Source organism: Drosophila kikkawai, chromosome 3L (genome assembly GCF_030179895.1).
Source record: "Drosophila kikkawai strain 14028-0561.14 chromosome 3L, DkikHiC1v2, whole genome shotgun sequence".
Taxonomy (NCBI): domain Eukaryota; kingdom Metazoa; phylum Arthropoda; class Insecta; order Diptera; family Drosophilidae; genus Drosophila; species Drosophila kikkawai.
The window spans coordinates 9,351,307-9,373,559 of record NC_091730.1 but is presented as its reverse complement, the minus strand read 5'-3'; the positions used below and the strand labels follow the sequence as shown (position 1 = coordinate 9,373,559).

Below are 22,253 nucleotides of genomic sequence, written 5' to 3'. Positions count from 1 at the left end.
ACTTTCACCCCAAAAAATATCCCCGTGTGTTTATCATTTCTTTTTCATTGAAATTTATTCGAGGCTTAACTTTTTAACTGTGTCGACATGAAAATGGTTTTACTGGTAATTAAAAATAAAACCTGCAGATTTATGTGGAACGGAAGAAACAAAAAAACCAGGGAAAATCTTTCAGTGACCAACATGGGCGAGTACAACGACAGTCGTCCGTTCCCTGAGAGTTGCATTCAGCCGGGTGGGTGACTTGTTGCCGGAAAAGCTGTAAGCTGTAAGCCGAGTTAACTTTAATCAGATGGCAATTAGCAGGGAAAGGAGCCAGCTGAATGACATCGAAAGTGGAAAAGCGTAGCTTATAGGGGGGAAAAAACTGTTAAGCGGGGTGTGTCTTTCACTTTAAATTTTCATCAGAATCGTGATTTTCAACCTTGGCACTCATGAATCGCTGAGGGGAAAAAGTGTGGCCTTTGGGTTATTGCATTTTTCAAGTGTGGCCAAGTGCAACAATTATTTATTGCTGACCAGAAGAACACAGCCAAGGACAAGCGTTCTCCGGTTCGGTTATAAATATGTTGGGGTTTAAAGTATTTCGCACACGGCATTTTACACATATTAAAAAGTTGGCAATTTTCCTGCCCCCAAGGTGGTTGAATTTTCCCACCCAAAAAAAAAAAAAAACCCCAAACACAAAACTTGGCCGCATTGCACATGGGAAAATGCGCTCAATTTGCATTTGAATTTTGTGTGTTCCCATTTCCATGTATTTGTGTTGATGGAAACTTTTCTAAGAGATGATAAAAAGGGTGTGGTTCTGGCCGGGATGATCATCACGGATGCTGGAACGTGCGTTTGTGTAAATGAGCTGAAAAAAATGTGGGTTTTCTTTTTTTGTCAGCCTTTTTCTCTGTTGGTTTTTGCGTAGTTTTTTCTATTTTTTAGGTTGGGGAAGAGTTTTCCCTTTTGTTTGTTTGGAAAGTCTAACATCAACACATGGTAATTTGTTTTCTTTTTTTTCCTTCGTTCTTTTTCATTTTCCTGTTTGTTTTCCCTGTTGAATGTCATCGAACACCAGAGAGCCGAAAAAGGAGTTTTGCTGATACAATTTCGGATTGTTTACCTTGGCGTCTTCAAACGTTTGCCTGGCTGAGAAATTGGTTCCTTGTGGGTGGAATAAGCATCCTCGAAGCTTTGCTTGAGCTGCGAGTAAGCCCTGGTATTATAATAATTTGTTCTTTGAAAATCCACCCGCACCTAATTTGCTGAAAAATAATTCACTTTCCCTTTACAGCCGGCTGCCCAGGGGGGTTTTAGACATTTAAATTGAATGGAAAGTTTTACGTTGACAGCCGCCGAGTCCTTGTCTGATAATTTATCATCATAGTCCTGGGCGAAAACTTTCATTAGGAAAAAACGAGGAGGTCGCCAGGCCAGGCACGCACTTTCCGAAAACTGCCCAAAACTTGTGAGTTTTCATCTTTCGCCCTTGTGACTTTTCTATGTGCCTGTCTGAACTTTGACTTCAACATACAAAATATATATGTATAATATATATGTATGGTTATATGTTTTTATTCTTTGGCGAGCAGGACGACACTTTATCATGTCTCTGCCGGTGACCGGGCCCGGGTGCCGAGAAGTGGGCCCAGCTTGCCCGGAGCGCCCAAATTGAAATGTGCCAGCGTCAGTCAGGGTAAATGAGGCAAAACGCAGCCGCAGACCCGGCGGGACGTAATTGTGTGCCCCGAATCCTACGACAACACAAATTCCCCTCCTCAGCCTCTCAATCCTCCCAATACATCCCACAATCGGGATGGCCTATTAGGGCTCGAAGAGGACAAAAAAAAAAAAGGAAGTAAAAATCTCGATTTTCAACTTTTCCCCTCGGGTTGTGTTGTATTTGACTTTGGTTTGTCTGTGCTTGACAAATATTTAGCCAAAGTGATTTTTGACAGCGCCGTAATAAAGGCTGCCCGAGCGCCCAAGGAATACTTCATGCTTCGTTTGAGCGTAATTTGCGATTGACCCGGCAGCAAGGACCATGCGGCGTATGCGCAATTTGGTAGCAAAACAAGCCCAAAGTGCCGACAATTGAATTGGAATTGCGGCCAAATTCGAGTAATGCTCTAGCGTCAAAATATTTTCTCAGGATTTGCGTCTAACGGAGCTTGGGGGGTCAGTGAATTAAATTAATTTTGAACATATCTGGGATAGAACGATTCACGTTTGATGGGTACTTGAGTATTCTGTTGCAAGTATCTAGCTTTATATTTTAGAATGAATTACAAATTTGTATAGTTGTATAGTTCCTTAAATGTTAAGGACTATATGCAAAATCTATAAAATTTAATAAAACAAATTTGATAAGTTTAAGTTTTTATATTGATCATTTATTCCCGAATATTCTGGTGCAAGTACCTAAATAGCTTTTTTCTTCCGTTTTTACTAGCTTTTGTAGGAAATATTGTTATTAAATTATTTATATATTTATTTTTTATAATATTTTATTAAATCTATAAATTAAATAAAACAAATTTGTTAAGTTCACTGTAAATTTTGATAATTTATTCCTAAACTTTTACAATACTTGCTATACTATAATTGTTACTGTTGTGCTTGTGTGTTAAAGGTACTGATACAGATATACCCTGATACATAGATATAGATATAGATATAGATATAGTATTTATAATTGTAATATTACTGCGGTGTTACTGATATAGATAAATAGATATAGTGGCGCTGGTGTAAACGTTTTGTTAATGTCCAATGAAAATGATCTAAATTCGTATTTATAATTGTAATATTGTTAATATTAATATTGTCTTGTTAATGTCCAATGAAAATGATCTAAATTCGTATTTATAATTGTAATATTGTTAATATTGTATTGCTTAAATTACCAACGATGATGAAGACGACCTTTGTGTTAGTGTTGCCTTCCTTTTTTGTTTTAAATGTAATGTAGGGTTGATTAGAGGATAGGTGTTATGTTTTCCATGTTAGTTGTCTTGTTTTAATGTGGGGCTGCTGATATATCTTCCGTGGTCAGGTGAAGGGCATCGAATATATATAATCCGGGCTGCCAGTGCTGTAGTTTTTGTAATTAAATATTTAAAATTCTAATATTGTAAATTCAATTAACTTACTAAAATCGTTCTGCTGTGGGAATCTTGTAATGCTGTTCATGGTTGTTAAATCTGGTTTTTATACGATTATAGAGAACATATCATGTGACAGGTATGGATATCCCCGTAGAGTAGCTTTGACTTTTGTAAGATTTTAATTTACAATTTGAATATTGTTACTGCAGTTAAACTTACTTGGAATATGGTATACTGTGGGAATTGTGTAAAGGAAACTAGTCTTCATGTTGACTTGGATGTGATCAGGAGAAGAGTATTGGGATAGCTTAGGTCCAATCACTTGAATGGATCAATAATGGTTCTCAACCGTTTAACTAACTTTTTTTTCTTAAAAATTAACGTAATCTAGCTCCCTTCTGAGCCTCAGAGTAAGCCTGAGCTTTCTCTGTTCGCTGTCGTACTTGGCTTGGCACCTATCCACATCCACAGGATGAGGCAGTGGCAACCTCAGCCGGTACAAGCTGGTGCCCAGATCCACTTCCGTTTCCTGAAGACTCAGCGACATTTTATCAGAGGTCATAGCTTCATCCGGCAGCGAGATCTCCAGTATGAGATCTTCACAGCTGGCCGAAGAGCCCGTCCGATTTCCCATCTACAAGAGTTATTACTAATCAGAAATGTTATGTAAATATAGGTGGAAGATTTTCACCTGCAGAAAGACATCTTCTGTGCCCACTGCCTGGCGATAGGTCATCGTATACTCTGGCGTCTTTCGGGATTCGAGTATGTCATTGTCTTCACGTTCCTGCTGCTGTTGCCATTCTTCCAGGCTCTCCGGCAGCTTCTTTTGCTCCTCCACCAAAGGTGTGGCATAAGGATTTGGCTTCTTTTTACTCTTTGCCTTGCCAGAGGCACCTGGGGTCTTGGAGGGACCAATGCCACCAGGAGCTGGCAACAAATAAATATTTAATCGATTCCCCAAGAAGAGAAAAGATTCTTTCTACTCACTCATCTTGTGAACCACCATGGACTCGTCCTCATCTTCACTACTGCTGTAGTCGACCCCGGGTCTCCTTTGGTTGGGATTTAGCAGATTTTGCAGCTGCCGCAGCTGCTCGGGATTGTCGAAGATCGACATTTTTGCGAGGCGGGTTGAAGGCACTGATAAATTAAAAATCACTAGGTTTTCCTTACTACTTTTTTTCTTTTTCTTAGATTTGGAAAAGTAATTTTCAACACTTTAACTGATGCTTGCGTCTGGCTAGCTCGGCTGGTTTCGAATGAATGAGGATTTCGTAATACAACGTCTAGCACACAAAGCTGACAGCTGCTTAGATTGGATTTCCTAGACTACTAGATTGATATATTGACGATTTCCAAGGTCTACGCTACACACAAAAAAAACTAGGATTGGAAATGGTAAAGTATATAGTAATATTTGCATAATATATACAATTTTTCTTGCTTAACTTTTAAAACAAGGAACACAAACATTCTACAAAGTATTATGTGATTAATTTTCTGCCAAATATAAATGCTGCTACCTTGGGAATCCCATAATTAATTAGTTTTCCAAGTGTAGTTGATTGTTTATTTTGTTGCCTTGGCAACTTGGCTTTGCATTTCCCAGGTAACATGGAAAATTCTAGAGAGCTGCTCTTTTCCCTGCAGTCTAAGGTCCACGCAGGGTTGAAGGGTTTTCAGGAGCTTCAGGGGCTCCAGGGCGGTGTCCCCATTCCAATTTACCTTTACCCTATTCAACAACATTTTCCCCGCCTTTGGCGACAATTCACTTTCCACTGGCATGGAAAACTATGAGGTCCCACTTTAGGCATTTCAATTAAAAACTTGGGCGCGCTGGACTGGGCCGAACTACCAAACCCATTTTAGTGGGAAACTTTTTGCCCGAAAGCGAGAACAGGGCTCGAACAAAAATATTTCAGTTGTCAGAAACAATTGTTTTGTGAATTATAAATTGTGTAATTATGGTTCTAGGCTTGACCTTCCGTTTCGGTCAGGGCCAGTGCGAATTATGAACAGCCAACAACGGCGAACAGTACAGAAAATTTGCATTTTTCACGCGAAACAGAAGGGACGGGAAGCGCTAATTTGACTTTCTGGCAAAATCTGGGGAAGGGGGAGTCAAGGGGAGGGCCGAGTTAACAACACGGTTCTGGCCGGGCAAAGTCGTGGCTCAGTTACAATGGCCACGACCACAGCGGGGTCCCAGTTTGGCATTCGACAGAAAGGATTTGCAGCTTCCAGTTTTCGGTGTTCACTGGTCTGGGCCGTGGCTACGTGTTTAATTTGTGAAACACGAACTGTTGAAGCACAGAACAAAAAATGTATAAGCCCAGTTTTTCATTCGAAAAGGAATTTCGCCACTTGTTCCGGCTCAATGGCAAGCACTTGACAGGCGACCCAGGTCTATGGGTCCAAGGATCCTGGCTTTGTCATTTGCAGCTTGGGTGAGCTTGAGGTAGCTTTATGCCAAGAAAAACACATCAATGTATATATACATATTATATTTAAATTTATTTAAGAATCCCATTTGGGTTGTTCGTTCTATGAAGTAAATAAAAGAGGAGATTTCTTAGTTAACTAATATTAATTTGTCTTAAAAGCCGAATTTATAGAATTTTAATATAGAATATTCATATTTTAAATAGCTAAGCTTTTTTTTATAATTAATGAGCTTATTTAAGGGATTAAACTTTATGAAAAGTAATCATATTTGTTTAGAAAATGAGCTATTCCATGCTTCAAAACTCACTAAAAATTTTTAAGCACTTTATTTTATATTTATTTCATTTCTGCCCCGAGTTAAATATAAATAATTAAGCTAGCTTCTTAGTTAAAATTCACTTAAAAACTGACAAGTTTAATATATTATACATCCACAATTTTCAGAGCTCAATTTTCCCCCAAAAACCATTTTTAATTTAAATCCTCACACAAAACAAAAAGTCCAAATTGAAATCTGTTGCCATCGAAAGCAACGCAAACATCACGTAACTGAACTTTCACCTTGGGCCCGCCATGCAATCCAACTATCGCTGTCATCGGAGGGTATTGGGGCGCATTGGAATGCACCCCAGGACACGAGTCCTGTCCCCCCCGTGGCTCTCTTCCCAGCTGACGTCACGCATCCAGACAATGAACATGAATCCATGGTGTAATTGTATTTTGCCTGTCGCACACATTTCAATGAACTGCAAGGGGGACAACAACAAAAAAATGTCGGGAGCCCCATCCGGAAAAAAAAAGCCCCGCAAATTTGTGTTGACTGAATACACAAGAACGGAAAGTCTGTCCCCCGGACTCTCCAGGAGCTCCTCCCAAACCCCCCTTTTATCCCTAAGCCCAAGGCCATTGCCAAATAGATTTTTGTTTCAGTCGCATATGATGGGCATAAGAGAGAGAGAGGAGTGTGACGAAGGGGGAAAAGCGGGACAGCAGCTGCACCGAAAAAGTGAAAGTGAAAGCGTTTTCCGCATTGTGTTGGCAGCTGGGACGTGTCCTTCCGCCTGTTTCGGCCCCCCCAGGAAAAGGAATGTGATTTGTGTGCCAGCATCCTATTCTCCTTTTCCCTCTTCCTTGTCTGCTGTTTTTCAGCAAGATATTATTATTTTTCGGTTGTAACATAAAATGTAATTAAGAAGGCATTAAGTAGCGTGCATAAATCATTGGGGCCACATGTGTGGACGGGCCAAGGCACCACCTGGCAGGGGGTTCGAGATGCCAGAGAGATGGTTAGTGGTCTGGTTTGGGCAGGATTCTGGGTTCTAGGTTCTAGGAAACTGAAAACTGGAGTTATGTAAGAGGGGAGATGGAAGAAAAGAGCCTGTTAGTTGGAAGGAGCTAGCAGGGGCCAAGTTCCGGTCATAGATCTGGGTCTACTGATTGCATTCGCCTTTTTTTTACTTCCTCTGGCGACACTGCGGCGCACAATTTTTGGCCATTTATTTATATATTCCTTTTTTTCGCTCATTTTATTTTGGTGAACACAGCTGCAAAATGCTTATAGAAAAGCACTGCGAAAAAATATTATTAAATATAAGAATTATTTTTAATATACTTGAAAAGAGAGCCTTTTCCTATTAACATTATTACTAATATATATTATTATATTTATTTTGGATATTTTTTTGTACTTCTACATAAAAGTATACTCTACACTTAATCATTTTCATTAAAAAAAAGTCTAGTTTAACCGAATTACAATTTGTATAAAGATAACACACTTTGTCTTCCCATTTCCCTTTGTGTATCCTTAAAAAAGAATGCGCCTAGCTGAATAATTCGCAAAAAATAAAAACGAAAAAAAATAGGAGCATGGCCACAGAGCCAAAATGGGAAAACAGGATGAACAGGATGTGCAGTCAAGCGAGACAGGAGCAGCGGCGTAAAAATAAAACTAACATGGCATACGGTGCGGCTAAGCAATGACAACAAACCAACAAACAAGCAACCTAGCAAACAGACACGGGCCAAAAAAAAAAGGCGCCGCTACTTTAAGCCGTGGCTACTTTAAAGTCCACTGGACCACGAAATGGTAGCCAACGCAACGTGACAATACAAAAAGAGAAAAATGGAAAATATATATGGGAAATCCCAGAAGAACGCAGCTTAACAGAGTTAAGCCAAAATCCTCGCAAGACTAAAACTGGACCAGCAACCAGATTTAAGTCGCTTAGTGGGGGACAATGCTGAGATTTTGAGTGGAACGGAAAGCCAACTGGGAGAATCACTCGAGAGAGCCAAGAGACTAGTAATTGAGAATTTGAGACTCCGAGGGAGAGAATGGGGCAGCTTTTCGCCGGCTGTTTGTAAACAAAGTGAAAGCTTTTCCAACAGCTGTTAGGCGGCATGTGGAATACAGTGGGACAAATAGGTAATTTAGGAAATTTAAATGAAACAAGAAAGAAAAGTAACCCTCAAGACGCCTTAAAATATTCTTTAAATATTTTATTTTATACATTTTTTATGATTATATTTAGGCCGAACCAAAGTTAAATTTGGTAAACTCTTCTGAATTTGTTTTTATTAGGTTTAAATGTTCGGCATTTAAAATAAAAAAAAAAAAAATTAAATTATTCATTCATTTTTGACAATTTTAAAATTTTGTAACAAATTAAATTAAATTTATTAGATCGGTTTTTGATGTATAGATGACATATAAGGTTGGAAATGAAAATATATGCAAAATATGTAAAGTGTATATAAAATATAAACCACTTTTTGATTGATTTAAATTTAAATCTAAATCTACAATCAATGTTTCACAAATTCCAATAAATTTTTAAATTGACTACACATCATAAAATGAAATTATAAATGTAAATAATACTATAATATAATAAAACCCCCACAAATTAATTGGTTTAACAGACAAACGAAAGTGAAACCATATGTCCCAGAAACAGAGCATGGCGTCCAGTAACCCCATTGTGAAATGACTCCTCATTAAGTAGTTATAAAAAAACCACTACACCCCACCACCCCACCAACCAGCCTCACCACACCACAGCGATTAATGCAATTATCTAATATACCGAGGGAACTAGATAAAATTTAATGCAAATTAGCCGGGCCAGTGAACGAAATCGAAAACGAAATTGATACAAAATGAATTTGAAAATGGAATGTTTAGAGTTTATAGTTTTTCACGCGACAGTTCGTGCTGAGAATGAACCAATTTCGGAGCTAAATCAATGCCTGATAAACTCGCACACGTAACTGTAGTTTTTGGGGAAAGACCTGATGGGAATACCAAAAATCAACTGAGAGCGAAAATCAAAATGGAAAGCAGGTAATTTAAACCTTTTACTGCAACTCCGAGGAAGATGAAAGCTCTTTAAATATAAGGTAGAAAATATGTGAACAGGTCTTAAATTGTTACAATTTATGCATATCAAGAAAGTATGTGTAATTTATTGGTTGTAAAAATGGAGTAAGTATGAAGAAGAATATATAAAATTTTTATAAAATTTAAATTAAAGTCAATGATATTTTAAATATATTTTTAAAAGGAAATATTTCAAATTTCCATTACAAAAACCACCTACCTTCTTCCTAGCCGCCCGACGTCTCTGCTCTGAGGTTTTCCGCTGCCACTTGCGTCGGTCCGCCTCGTTGGCAAACAGATCCTCCACACTGCTGCTGCTGCTGGGCTCTCCATCCTCGCCAGAGCTGTCCGTGGAACTGGAGGCATTACGTCCCAGCTCCGCGTCTCTCTGTCGCAGCTTGCGATAGTTTCCCGAGGAATCATCGCTGCTGAGGAAACGCTCTCGGAATGCCTTGTACAAACCCGCACTGACACTGCCAATGCTGCCACGACCATGGACACCAGCGGCGGCAGCACTACGTCCGGCATAGCTGCTCCTTCGCTTCTGCCTTGCTCCAGGCCTTGAGTTTGGTTCTGGGTTCTCGTTGAGACTCTGGAGAGCTGCATTTATGTCCAGCCAGCCGGCGGCACTCATCCTTGCTTGGCTACTCCCGGTAATGCTCGTTAATCTCGGTGATGCAATGATTGTCGTCACGGATTCAAAGCGCTGCCTCGCATGTCAGGTGGATCGCTTTCTGGTCCCCTGGTTCTGGTGGCTAACCTTTCGCCCCCTCCGCCTCCTCCGGTGGTGTCTCAGTTCGCTTCCCTCCAATTAACAATTACGAGTGCCGGTGGTGTCTGCCTGCCGCACCGAAAAGAAACAATCAGAGTTTGAAATTAGAAAATTAGAAGAGGGAAAATTTGCATGCTTTCAATTAATAAGGAAAAAACCCCATTCAGTCTGCCCATCAAAAGCAAAGTTTTCCTTCACTCTTTTTTCGGCACGGATTGTTGACTTTTGATTAGGAGAGTGAGTGAGTGAGCGATTTTCCCATATGGAAATGAAGAAAATTGCACTACGGGTTTTTGTGGGGAGGCAAAGGGATAAGGTGTGTCCAAATGGTTTGGAAAATTGTTATTCAAGGAAGATTGCTTGGGTGCATTCATGAATTTTAAGTGGAATTCCAAGCTGAGTTGGGTATTTACATATAAGAAAAGCTAAAAATGTATAAAGATTTAATTTTAAATAATCAAAAGTTACATAGTTAAAGTAAACTGATATGCCAGTCATAATTTTCTACATTTTTCAATCCACTTAGCTGAAAATGCATTTCCATTTCGCACATCACATTCATTTTAACAGACATTAATCGATTTAATGACAATTAAGCGATTAATATTCACAAATGAAATGAATGTCAGGCGACACTCGATACATTACCAAATCTCGTAATGTGTTTAAATGATTTGACGGGGCGACATTTTTAATGAATTTCCATTTAACTTAATTGGGTCATCCCATCATCGGTGGTCGGTGTCGAGTTCAGTGGCTGCACATTTAAAGTAATTTAAATTAAACTTCAACTTGGTGAACAAATGCAAAAACATAAATTATCTGATTCTCTCTGTCTTTTTTTTTTGTTAATTCATGCAGCGGTAAATGAACATGAAAATGCGAAAACTCAGTTTTCCCTCTCTCTTTCCTCTGGGCAAGTGAAAAGGCGTCGGTAAAGATGAAAGGGTGGCAATGATGAAAAACTAAAGTGAAATACCACGAGCCTACCACTGAGTGGCCGAGTGTGTGTGTCTGTGTGTGGGCTTATAGCTGCACATCATTCCGATCAGAAATATATAATTTAAATCTCTCTTTCGCCCACTTAACATTTTAAGTTCATATTTGCCGATCCTAAAGGATGTTTGTGTTGGCTGTTGGGAGTGAACTCTGGTTTCCACTTCCAGTTTGTAAGCTATTGAGCTATTAGAAAAATATTTGCTAAAAGTGCACTGAGAGGAATATTAATGTTTAACAGAGTTACTAATAAAATGAATTAAATTGGGAAAATATTCAGGCTATTTTAAAGCCTTATTAACCTAATTTAAATATTTATTTTATATCAATCACTTAGGTAATAAGAACCTATATTTTCCTATTCCAAATAAAACTCTCAAAGAACTCAAGGCTTTTATTTGCTTTATTGATTAGCCAATTTCCTCCAAGTCAGCTTTCTTATTCAAAGATTAAACTGATTATCTGTGTGGCAAATGCCTAAATCAATTCCCATCATTGATTGTAATTTTTACGGTGTATTGACGTTTCGAGCATAATAAACAAACGTTAAACAGACGATGTCGGCGACAGAAGAAAAGAGGCAGAATCGAGAAGAACTCCCCAACGCACACACTTCATTGGTAACGAAAAAAATACAACAAAAAAAAGAAAGAAACAAGCCCAGCCAAAGCAAACTGTCACATTAGCATATTAGGAACTCTGGGGAGCCTACAAAAATACGCCTGCCCTCAACGTTCTTGCTTGGCCCACTCTCTGCACTTTGAGAAAAATCTTGAGCCGTTTTTATTAAATTTCTGGAAATTTAATATTACTTTTTAAATAGCAGCTGTGGTTACGATTGCTACCCAAACCAAAAAACCAATTGCTATCACAAATTTTGTATGGTTCTTAACCCCACATATGAACCAGAACCCTTTGGGAATTTTAAGAGTCGATGCGATGAGCAAAGGCAAACCCCAAAAATCTACCACAGTTCTTTTTGTTAAATACATTAAATACCTATGGTTGCATATGGTTTTTAGGGGCTTATTTTAATTTATTAATCAAATATCAAATCAATATTGATATTTGTGTTTTCTTTCAGTGTTTTCCTCTCTGCGTTCTGTTCTGCCCGCGTCACTGCCAACGCACGCAGCGGCGCTGCGCATGCGCAACTTTCTTTGCTCAACGAGCGCCTGCGTCTGCGTCGGCGTCTGCTGCTGCGTCTGCGTCGACGCCTCTGCTACGGTTCGGGCCTTGGCAATGGAAATGGCTTTTGGCTGTAAGCATGTGGCTTTGGCTTTGGCTCTTGGCACCGTCGCTCTTCGGCGCCGTATCAGTCGGCTTGCAGACTTTCGCGTGTGCGGCGGTGCGAACTAGCTTATAGCCACGATTTGGAGCGGATTGACTGAGAATTTGTGGATCCGAGATCCGATTCGAGAATTGCAAACAAACAGATCGAGAAATTCGCTGAGATTAGGGCGCGACTTGTTGACAGTTTGCAGTCATGTGAAGTGGTTCAATTAGTGCAACAACAATAAGACAGAAAGAAACCGTGCTTGATTTACATAATTAACAAGTGGTGGAGTGCGAACGGAGATTTCGAAAACTCAGAGGTAGATTCTCCGAAGAATTATAAGCAAAGAACGAAGAACAAGCCGAGCAAGAATATCGAAATATATTCCGATAACGGAACTGCTCGTGGCGAAGACTCATTAAGTTTACATGCAGCGGATTGCATAACCAGAAGAGAAGATGATGCTCCACTTACGTCACTGGCCACTCGTGCTGGCCATCGCTTCCTGCTCAGCAGCAGCAGCAGCGGCAGCGACGACAACAACGACATCAACAACATCATCGTTATCCTCCATTCCGGGCAAATATCAGGCCTTGGGTGCAGCCCATCACCAGCCAAAGAAGCTGAAAATCGGAGCTGCCTCCTCCTCCTCCGCCTCATCTGCCACCTCCTCTGGGGATGGCAATGGCAACAAACCTGTATTCCGGCAAAATCCGATCAAGAATTGGTTCGGTGCCTTCAATCGCAATAATTCGCCGGCAGCTCAAAACCAAACGTCGCCGACATGTTCCTGCAGGTGAGTCCCAGTCCCAGTCCCAGTCCCCATCCCCCAGAGACACATTCTCGCATATGCTATGTGTGTGTGCTCATACCTACAGATGCAAAGATCTCAAGATCCAGAGATGCACGAAAGCTGTCATGGTCATGATGACAACTTCCAGTTAGACGGCCGGGTAGGTGATAAACCACTCTGGCGTTGTCATTGTCACGGCATACAAATGGCACAAACAGTTAAAGTTACAGATAGATTCGAGTGCCTGCAAGGAGGAGCACGCCATCGACGGGATATATCCATAGAGAAATCTATTCTAACTCACCTCAAAGTTAATTATAGGAAGCTGTCAATGGGAAACAAGCCTTAGAAATGAAAAGAAACCAATAGTTTGGATGGGAGTTTCTGTTAAAAGATCCCTACAATTAATATAAACCTTTAAGACAGCTGCTTAATTAATATTAAAAATAACAAATTGGGTTTTTCCTAAAGTCAGCATGACTAATATAATTTTAATATATATCTAAAGCCTCAGTCTAAACCCATTTCAACTTTCTAAAGAATCACTTGGCCATGGCTTTTATCAAACTAAATCATCTGTCCACTCCGTTTACGACTTCCTTAATTTCTGAACAAATGAAGCTGTTATTTTTTGTACATTTAAAATAAGAACAGCTCTTTATTTTAAATCGTTAAAGTTAAAGTTAATAATATTTCTATTTTTTGTAAACTTAAATTAACAACAGCTCTTTAAAGTTAATGGCTTCAAACCTCCTTACCCCCTTCTTTTTGGGTCCAAAAGATTCATTTGCCCATTTGTTAGCCGTTTTGAAATACCAATTCTCCGCGTGACCCCAAAAGTCAGGTTCTCTCTGAAGAATTGCACTCGAAAGGCATTTCTTATGTGGCCATTAAACAAATTGCATTGCCAATTGGGAATTGAACTTTGGCTTTCGGCACTTGGCTTTCAGCAGAGGCCAGTTCCCTGGGGTATTTATGGAGTCGGGAGTATAAATATAAATCAAAAGGAAGCGGATTCTTAAGGGAGTTAAAAGGGAGCTACTTCTATATGATAAAAATAGTATAACAATTGGAAATATATGGACACCAAGTTAAGTTATGTGAAGAAGTCTGTTGATCAGATATTAATTTATTTATTTTTTTATAGTAACTGATCGTAACATTCGCATAAAAGTATCTTGTTTCTTGTTTATTTATTTTTATTATATTTATTCCCATTTAGTTCTTCCCCCTATGCATCAAAATCTAGCCGTAAAATTAGTGGAACTTTATGTAGACGCAGCCAATTCTTCGATTTGTTAATGAAGGCCTAAAACCCGTTTTATTTCTATATATAATTTTTACTTTTTTCTTATTTGTTTTTCTTTCTTTCTTTTTTTGCATATGAAAGAACAAAAAAAGAAACTGATTTGCATACGATTTGATAACAGTCTCTGTTTGCCTTTCAGAACGTGCCTGTGTTTATACAGGAGATACAGATATACAGCTATAGATATAGATATATGTACATGTATAGTATATATCGGGGAAGGCAGATACTGTGGAAGGCGTACGCTCAATGCGTCATGTCATTTTAATGTGTGTGCGGGCGGCAGGGGAATGCCGTTGTGGCCGTTGTCTCTGGCTTCGACTTTGGCTTCAGCTTTTGGCCAGGCCGTCTCCGTCTCCTAAGTGGGTCGCCGTCGCACATTTTGCTTCTTTGTTTCGGGACGCCTCTCGACTGGCCTGGCCACCATTTTGGGGCAATGACACGATTAAACACACACAAAATCTGAATCCCAAATACTTGTTGCGGCCGAAACGATTGATTTTCTGGCCAAAATAAACACAGAGAGAGGGATAACCTGATGCGCTTCCTTTTGCGACCCAGTGGAAGAATTTTTAAGTTTTTTTTAGGCTGCATGTTGTGTCCGGAGGTAATTAAAAACCTGTTTAAAGTAAAGCGTTGTAGTCGTTGTGGGACAACCATAAAATCTGCAAAAATCGCTCATTTGTTTTATGTCCGTCGCATAAAACACTTCCAACATTTTCTTTGTGGCCGGGGTTGCTGACCTCTGAACTTGCCAATCGGTAGAGAAAGGCACCCTTGACCCATACCATTTATTTCTCGAACATGAACTTGTTAATGAGGTGGCCCAGCCAGTTTTTCTTTATTTTAGTTTATAATTTTATAATCTGTTGTACAGATATGTTAGAATATGACTTAAAATGAATGATAAAACTCTATAAAGTCAAATGATACCGAATTAAAATGTATAATTCCTCCTATGTTTCCCCTTCAGGTGCGGCGAACGCAACGACGAATCACGAATTGTGGGCGGAACGACAACGGGTGTAAGTGAATACCCCTGGATGGCCCGGCTAAGCTACTTCAATAGGTTCTACTGCGGCGGCACCCTGATCAATGATCGTTACGTGCTGACGGCGGCGCACTGCGTCAAGGGCTTCATGTGGTTCATGATCAAGGTCACCTTCGGGGAGCACGATCGCTGCAACGACAAGGAGCGCCCAGAGACGCGATTTGTGCTGCGCGCCTTTAGCCAGAAGTTCAGTTTCTCCAACTTTGACAATGATATTGCTTTGCTGCGTCTGAACGACCGCGTCCCCATCACCAGTTTCATCCGGCCAATCTGCCTGCCAAGGGTAGAGCAACGCCAGGACCTTTTCGTGGGCACCAAGGCCATTGCCACCGGCTGGGGCACGTTGAAGGAGGATGGCAAACCCTCATGCCTGCTGCAGGAGGTTGAGGTCCCCGTGCTGGACAACGACGAGTGCGTGGCCCAGACGAACTACACCCAGAAGATGATCACCAAGAACATGATGTGCTCGGGCTATCCGGGAGTTGGTGGGCGGGACAGCTGCCAGGGTGACTCCGGTGGTCCACTGGTGCGTCTTCGGCCCGATGACAAGCGCTTCGAGCAGATCGGCATCGTATCCTGGGGCAATGGCTGTGCCAGACCCAATTATCCGGGGGTGTATACCCGGGTGACGAAATACCTGGACTGGATCGTGGAGAATTCGCGGGATGGGTGCTTCTGCGACGAGGACTACTGAACGCGGGTGAGCGCGCTGGAAGCGGTGGACAATTCTTCGCCTTAGTTGTTAGTGAAAACCCTTAGTAGTTTAGCTCATATTTTGTACTTTTATACTAAAACTGAATAAAGTTAAACAATGCAGTAGGTTAGATATCCTATAAACAGCATTTTATATTTAAAATTTAATTGCGGGGTGATCTAAACTATGAGAAAAACTCTGCAAGATAATAAAAATCTTTAATTTTAATTTAAAATCAGAAAAAAGAGTAAAAAAAAAGCCGCCAAACGCGAACGTACTGCATAGCAGAGCAAGGTTTCGATCCTCGGACCTCTGGGTTATGGGCCCAGCACGCTTCCACTGCGCCACTCTGCTTGTATTCTACCCTGTGTCTAAAGCTGGTGAAACATAACGGCACCATAGCAGCAGAGAAGTTAACAGATATCGTGACTTACTGCTTGCAAGCAGTTCAACTTGCTGTTATTATTCTGTTAAATAGATTTATTCTCAGTGGGAGTGTTTCAGTCTCTATTTGCTTTGCATTGACGCTGAAAATCAAACGTTATCTTTCCGTTTTATCAGATATCTTTTTTTGTTTAAGAAAAACATTGTTATCTGAATTTTAAGACTAATTTTGATTATCAGCTAAAAAGGGTGTGGAAAGGGTTGCAAAAAATGAAAAAGATTCAATCTGTACGCTTTAATATGCATAAAATTCTATGGCAGCCAAAAATGTGTAACTATGTTTTTTTTTCAACCCCTTATAGTATAAGTACCTTTAGACACAACTTCGTCAACAAGCAGAGTGGCGCAGTGGAAGCGTGCTGGGCCCATAACCCAGAGGTCCGAGGATCGAAACCTTGCTCTGCTATGAGGTAAATTCGTGGCGTGCGAATTTTTTTATTACTAATTTTTTTATATTAATCTTAATTTAAGAATTCTTAAACAAGTTTTTGTACTAATAAGTGAGCTCTAATGGTGGAAGTCTGATTGGCAATAGTTGTTTTATCCCTTTCAAAGTATTTCTTTTGTAAATAAAAGCGTTTTAATTTAAAATTATATTTTAAATAATTAAACTAAAGCCTTTGAAGGTAAATTCAATTATTCTGTTAAGCGAAACATGTTTTATAATATCACTAAGAAATGTTTACGCTGTTTTCATCTTGTTTTTTTCATTTCTTTCTTTTATTTTAATGTCAGTAATTTCTTTTTAAAAGAAGATACAGCTGACAACTGTTGTTCGTTTGTCTGATAATTGCGCGGGTAACGAGGCACAGCCAAATCAATTGTGAGGCCCCATTGTCTGGGCCCATGAGAAGCAACAACCTTCAACCGCAACTTACTGCAGTTAGAAGCCAAGAGACTTTCAGCGGTTTGATGCGGCCCAAAAAGCAAATATCATTAGAAACACTAGCTAGGTAGTCAGTCGGCCGCAAACTGGTTTCTATCGAACAGCTGTAAATACAAGATGAACGGCGCTGCGGAGAGGACGATGGCGATGGAGATGGTGATGGGGGTCTTAAAAGTCAAACGTTAACTTGGCCAGTGGAACAGCACCGGTGGAGCACCGAAAAAAAGTTCAAATATTTGTATATGAAATTTAAATGTTTTACCTAATGAAACTTCCCGGAATTGCGGTCGAACGATAGCTGATATTCTTATCTATCTTCGTCTTTCACTCGCACTAATTGGTTAGTCATCAAGGTGATGATCACAGCTGAGATTCCACTTCAATTTCCACTTTCGCTTTAATTTCCACTTTTCATTTCACTTCCATTAATCTCCCGACCGACCGAACTCACGTGTGCCGCGGTGCGCCTTGCGTAATTATTCAAATTTGATATATTTTTGCATTGGCTTGAGATTCGCGCATCTCATAGATACATTTTCGAGTGCAAGCAACGGGTGGGCGGGCTGGGGCCTCCAGGTTTTGCGTTCGTTTCGAAATTTTCTTTTCAGCCGTCTATTTTTCGCGTCTGCGCTGCCAGCAGTTGTTGTTTACCGTTCGCCGCTCGGCCGCTCACTGAAAAAGCCGCCACGAAGCTCCCCGCGCACCCAAAGAAGCGCGGAGAGCACAAGATACGAGATACCAACGGAGGGTACAGAGCGGCTAAGATCTCGAGATTGTTTTGTTTCTCCGCGATCTTGGAGTTTTCATGCTCTTCAGCTAGCCGGCAGCCGGCAGCCGGCATCAATGAATTTTCTGTTTAATTTTTGGTGCATAGAGAAAAATTTAGACGAAATTGGTCACCAAATTGGAATTGTGATCAAAGGAAGCTATAAACACAATATTTTTGAAAAATACAAATTGTTGTGCACAGAAAATAGCAAATCCTGTTGAGTCAACGTATTCAGTGCTTTTACCATAGCGTACAGCATTTCACTTGAATAAGTTTTCCAAACAAAGTCTGAAATTTTACCTCCAAACCGAAACATATTTTCACCTACTAAAAATATATATTTTTCTTTTCTGAAAGCCATGGCTATTCATTCTTCTGTTTTGAAAGCCATGGATATGTTACATCACATGAAATTATATTTTAATGATGTTATTAATTTCTACATTGAACAAAAGAAAGGTGTCGATCGCTTAACCATTTTAGTTGTGGAGAATGAGATGCTGTTATTCGTACCATTTTTAATTAAATGGAAGAAACTAGTTGCCGACCTACGGGAAACCATATATTCGGCAATTGCCGATCTTAAAAGTAAGCATGGATACAAATAAAAATAGCTTAAGACATCGGCTAACCGAATCTTATATCTCAGATTCTAAGGAAGAATTAGAGAAGATTCAGAAAGAAATCGAATTTAATAATGGTAAGTATGGTGGTGAGTTCACGATGTTTGGTAACCAAGCATTTAATCCTAGCTTCTGAGGATAACATCCTAAAGGAGAGTAAGATAGACGATGTTGCTGCAGATGCCGGAGAGGACTCGCCACTTGGCGACGACTTTAACTTGGCCAAAGAAGACTAGTAAAAATGATTTCTTTGCGTTTTTGTAACATTTTGTAACATTTTTATGAAATATTGTGCTAAACATATTATTTTCTAGGGGTTTTTCGTTAATTGGTAGCATTAATCTAGCAGCCAGGTCTCCATCTTAAGGCTGCTAGGGCAGCAGCGTGGTGCGCGAGGACTGGTACAGATGTCCTTCTCGAAGTTGGTCTTGTGCACATTGTACTTCAGGGCGGGCGGGGCATCCGTGTTGGCCGCCTCCCCCGGTACAGCGGTCGCCGCCGCTTCGTCCTTGTCCTCCGCCTCCCCGCTCTCAAGGGAAGCATTGCAAGCAGTGCATTAGCGCAGACGCGAACCTTCAAGCAAAGAGAACTGCTTACTCCAACTGGACAAGCAGTGCCAAGAGAGAGAATTTTCCGCTAAGTTAACAGCACTACTCGGGCAGCCCTCGGCTTTCTCCGGCCAAAGGAATCATTTCCGACCCTATAAATCATATATATTCTTGATCAGCATCAACAGGAGAGCCAATCTAGCCATGTCGGAGCAAAAAAAAAAAATTATAAAATTTTTTTCGAAATTTCATAATTTGATAAGGGGTTACATCATTAAAATTTGCAAAAATGGGCCCAAAATTAAATTTTTTAAATTATTAAATTTATTATGCAGATTTGTTAGCCTAGTAAAAACTAACATGAAACTGTTTTCCGAATTGAAATTAAAGCATTTTTAGCTTAGTTATTAAATGTTAAAGCTTTAATTTTCATTAAAATTATCAATAACAAGAAAGAAAGCTAACTTCGGCACGCCGATGTTTGTATACCCTTGCAGATTGGTTTCGATGTTTATATTATAGATTTAAATGCTGAAAACACTCACAAAACAGAGTTTCATTAAATTTTACCTATACTTATTATGTTTACAGTTTGACAGTTTCAGTTTTACATTCCCAGCTTTACATATTCATGAAATTCAATTCGGAAAGCTGTTCTGAATTGGGATTTCTCCGCTTAACAAAACTGCTTACTCAGTTTTTCTTAAAAACTTACCTATAATTTAATTTAATTTTACATAGCTTTATTTCTTATATTTACAGCACTCCAATAACGAAAACGAGAGCGTGCGCAGGGATCTGGGAAGCACAAGTTCATCAAGTTCATTGTAATTGTTGATTGATGATCACCTGATCGGCAGAGGTGAAGCTGGAGGAGCGAGCAGCTGGGATGACAGATCTCAACCCGATGGCAGTGGAGGACGGTGATCGGATCTTGGCTCCGGACTAGTTAAAACCCTGCAGCAGGCGTAAATAATTAAAATATTTATAAATGCAATTTAAATATGTAAATGTAATTGATGGAACACACAAATATGAATCAAAAAAAGATGGTGAAATCAATGTGCAATTTTTTTGTGAAGGCGCAATTCTTCTAAATTTTTAAAAAATTGTTCTAAATGTTTAAAATTTTTCTGAATTGTAAAATTTTTTTTCTGAATTTTTAAAATTTTTTAGAATTTTTTTAGAATTAAACAATTTTTTTTTAAATATTTTAACTGCCAAATTTGAATTTGAATTTAACTGCCAAATTTGAATTTAACAACGATCAGTTTTAGTGTGCCCAGGTGCAGTTGTAAAATAACCCCTAAATTTGGATTCAAAAGGTTTGAGTCTACGCTAACTTGCGCCGGCTCCTAAGTGGTTTGGAACTTGGACATTTTATAACAGTTTATACCAGTTTTCAGCTGCTTGCTGCTGATTTCTGTTCGCCTGTTACCCCAATTTGGGAAACGGGCAATTTGCATGAAAATGTTCGGAAATTTGGATGGGCTGCTGTAGGGATGTTGTTGTAAAAAGGTTGTTGTTGCCATAAGCTGTTGTTGTCGGCAACAAATAGGTATAAATGCATAAAATGAAATATAACAGTTTATACCAATTATTATTTTTGCCCAAATGTTTTTATAACAGTTTATACCAGTTTTCAGTTGCTTGCTGCTGGTTTCTGTTCGCCTGTTACCTCAGTTTGGAAAGCGGCCAATTTGAATGAAAAGTTTTGCTCACTTCCATCAGTGATGCTCACTTCCATCAGTGATGCTCACTTCCATCAGTGATGCTCACTTCCATCAGTGATGCTCACTTCCATCAGTGATGCTCACTTCCTTCAGTGATGCTCACTTCCAGTGATGCTCATCTGCATCAGTGATGCTCATCTGCATCAGTGATGCTCATCTGCATCAGTGATGCTCATCTGCATCAGTGATGCTCATCTGGGACAAAATGGAATCTCACTAACTGCCAGTGATGCTCATCTAGCTATTTTGCATTATTGGGACAAAATGGAATCTCACTAACTGCCAGTGATGCTCATCTAGCTATTTTGCATTATTGGGACAAAATGCCATCTCACTAACTGCCAGTGATGCTCATCTAGCTATTTTGCATTATTGGGACAAAATGGCATCTCACTAACTACCAGTGATGCTCATCCAGCTATTATGCCGTATTGGAACAAAATGGCATCTCACTAACTGCCAGTGATGCTTATCTAGCTATTTTGCATTATTGGGACAAAATGGAATCTCACTAACTGCCAGTGATGCTCATCTAGCTATTTTGCATTATTGGGACAAAATGCCATCTCACTAACTGCCAGTGATGCTCATCTAGCTATTTTGCATTATTGGGACAAAATGGCATCTCACTAACTACCAGTGATGCTCATCCAGCTATTATGCCGTATTGGAACAAAATGGCATCTCACTAACTGACAGTGATGCTCATCTAGCTTTTTTGCATTATTGGGACAAAATGGCATCTCACTAACTGCCAGTGATGGTCATCTAGCTATTTTGCATTATTGGGACGAAAAGGCATCTACTAACTGCCAGTGAGCTCATCTAGCTATTTTGAATTTTTTGCATTTATTTCTCACTAACTGTCAGCGATGCTCATCTAGCTATTTTGCATTATTTAGGCAAAATGGCATCTCACTAACTGCCAGTGATGCTGATCTAGCAATTTTGCAATATTTGATGTTTTTTCCATTGTCCACCGCAAGGATGCCCTTCTATTGAGCCTGTTTAAATTATCCCACCCGAAAAAAAAACCGCATCCTCCTCATAAGTCAAAAATAACAAATTTTTAAAGGTTTTTTATTTACTTCAGCTTTAAATAAATAAAAGAAGAAAAGGTGAGGTATGTGGAAATGTCAGAGGTTGTGTCCAGTGGTTTCGGCTCGGTCTTGGTGGCACCCTCGTCGTGCTGCATCAGCACCTGGTCCGCTTCTGCTCCTCCTCGTTCTGATCCTCCTTGCCAACGTTCTCTGTCTCGCCATCGGCATCCGATGAGTTCCTGGCAGCTTCCTGCAATTAAATTTAAAAAGCTGCTTGCGAACTGCTTACTTCCAACTGGGCAAGCAGTGTCAAGAGAGAGATAGCATTTTCCGCCGAGTTGACAGCACTGCTCGATCTCTCGGCCAAAGGACTCATTTCCGATCCTGTAAA

General features: G+C 39.8%; 3 protein-coding genes and 2 non-coding genes across 5 annotated transcripts in view; 2 read left to right on the top strand and 3 right to left on the bottom strand.

The window, feature by feature from the left end:
- ome (dipeptidyl peptidase 4 omega) overlaps positions 1-17,773 on the bottom strand; it is an 82,088-nt gene extending 64,315 nt beyond the window's left edge. Inside the window, exons 1-2 of the mRNA XM_017164011.3 lie at positions 17,412-17,773; positions 9,149-9,769 (exon numbers count right to left, since the gene is read on the bottom strand). Of these exons, the coding sequence (XP_017019500.1) occupies positions 9,149-9,562 (414 nt within the window). The 5' untranslated portion in view covers positions 9,563-9,769; positions 17,412-17,773. The remainder of the gene's footprint in view (positions 1-9,148; positions 9,770-17,411) is intronic.
- On the bottom strand, positions 2,538-4,364 carry Dnaaf6 (Dynein axonemal assembly factor 6). The gene is made up of 5 exons (XM_017164016.3): positions 4,089-4,364; positions 3,790-4,028; positions 3,318-3,732; positions 3,144-3,263; positions 2,538-3,085 (listed from the first exon to the last, which is right to left on the bottom strand). Exons 1-3 carry the CDS (start codon positions 4,216-4,218, stop codon positions 3,469-3,471), a joined length of 633 nt encoding a protein of 210 aa, XP_017019505.1. The 5' UTR covers positions 4,219-4,364; the 3' UTR covers positions 2,538-3,085; positions 3,144-3,263; positions 3,318-3,468.
- Positions 12,078-15,857, top strand: LOC108072745 (trypsin-7). The gene is made up of 2 exons (XM_017164013.2): positions 12,078-12,768; positions 15,048-15,857. The coding sequence occupies exons 1-2, from the start codon at positions 12,431-12,433 to the stop codon at positions 15,817-15,819; spliced, it is 1,110 nt and encodes a 369-aa protein (XP_017019502.1). The 5' UTR covers positions 12,078-12,430; the 3' UTR covers positions 15,820-15,857.
- TRNAM-CAU (transfer RNA methionine (anticodon CAU)) lies at positions 16,102-16,173 on the bottom strand. The gene has a single exon. It is a non-coding gene; the product is annotated as a tRNA-Met (tRNA).
- TRNAM-CAU (transfer RNA methionine (anticodon CAU)) lies at positions 16,598-16,669 on the top strand. Its single transcript has one exon. It is a non-coding gene; the product is annotated as a tRNA-Met (tRNA).
- Positions 17,774-22,253: the final 4,480 nt, after the last annotated feature.

What these genes read in the sequence shown, in the direction of transcription:
- Dnaaf6 (XM_017164016.3), bottom strand. Translation starts at nt 4,218, where the DNA reads ATGTCGATCTTCGACAATCCCGAGCAGCTGCGGCAGCTGCAAAATCTG. An exon ending in CATGGTGGTTCACAAGATGA is followed by an intron (nt 4,029 to 4,088) that starts GTGAGTAGAAAG and finishes ATTTGTTGCCAG; the next exon opens with CTCCTGGTGGCATTGGTCCC. An exon ending in CAGAAGATGTCTTTCTGCAG is followed by an intron (nt 3,733 to 3,789) that starts GTGAAAATCTTC and finishes TAACTCTTGTAG; the next exon opens with ATGGGAAATCGGACGGGCTC.
- LOC108072745 (XM_017164013.2), top strand. Translation starts at nt 12,431, where the DNA reads ATGATGCTCCACTTACGTCACTGGCCACTCGTGCTGGCCATCGCTTCC. An exon ending in TCGCCGACATGTTCCTGCAG is followed by an intron (nt 12,769 to 15,047) that starts GTGAGTCCCAGT and finishes TTTCCCCTTCAG; the next exon opens with GTGCGGCGAACGCAACGACG.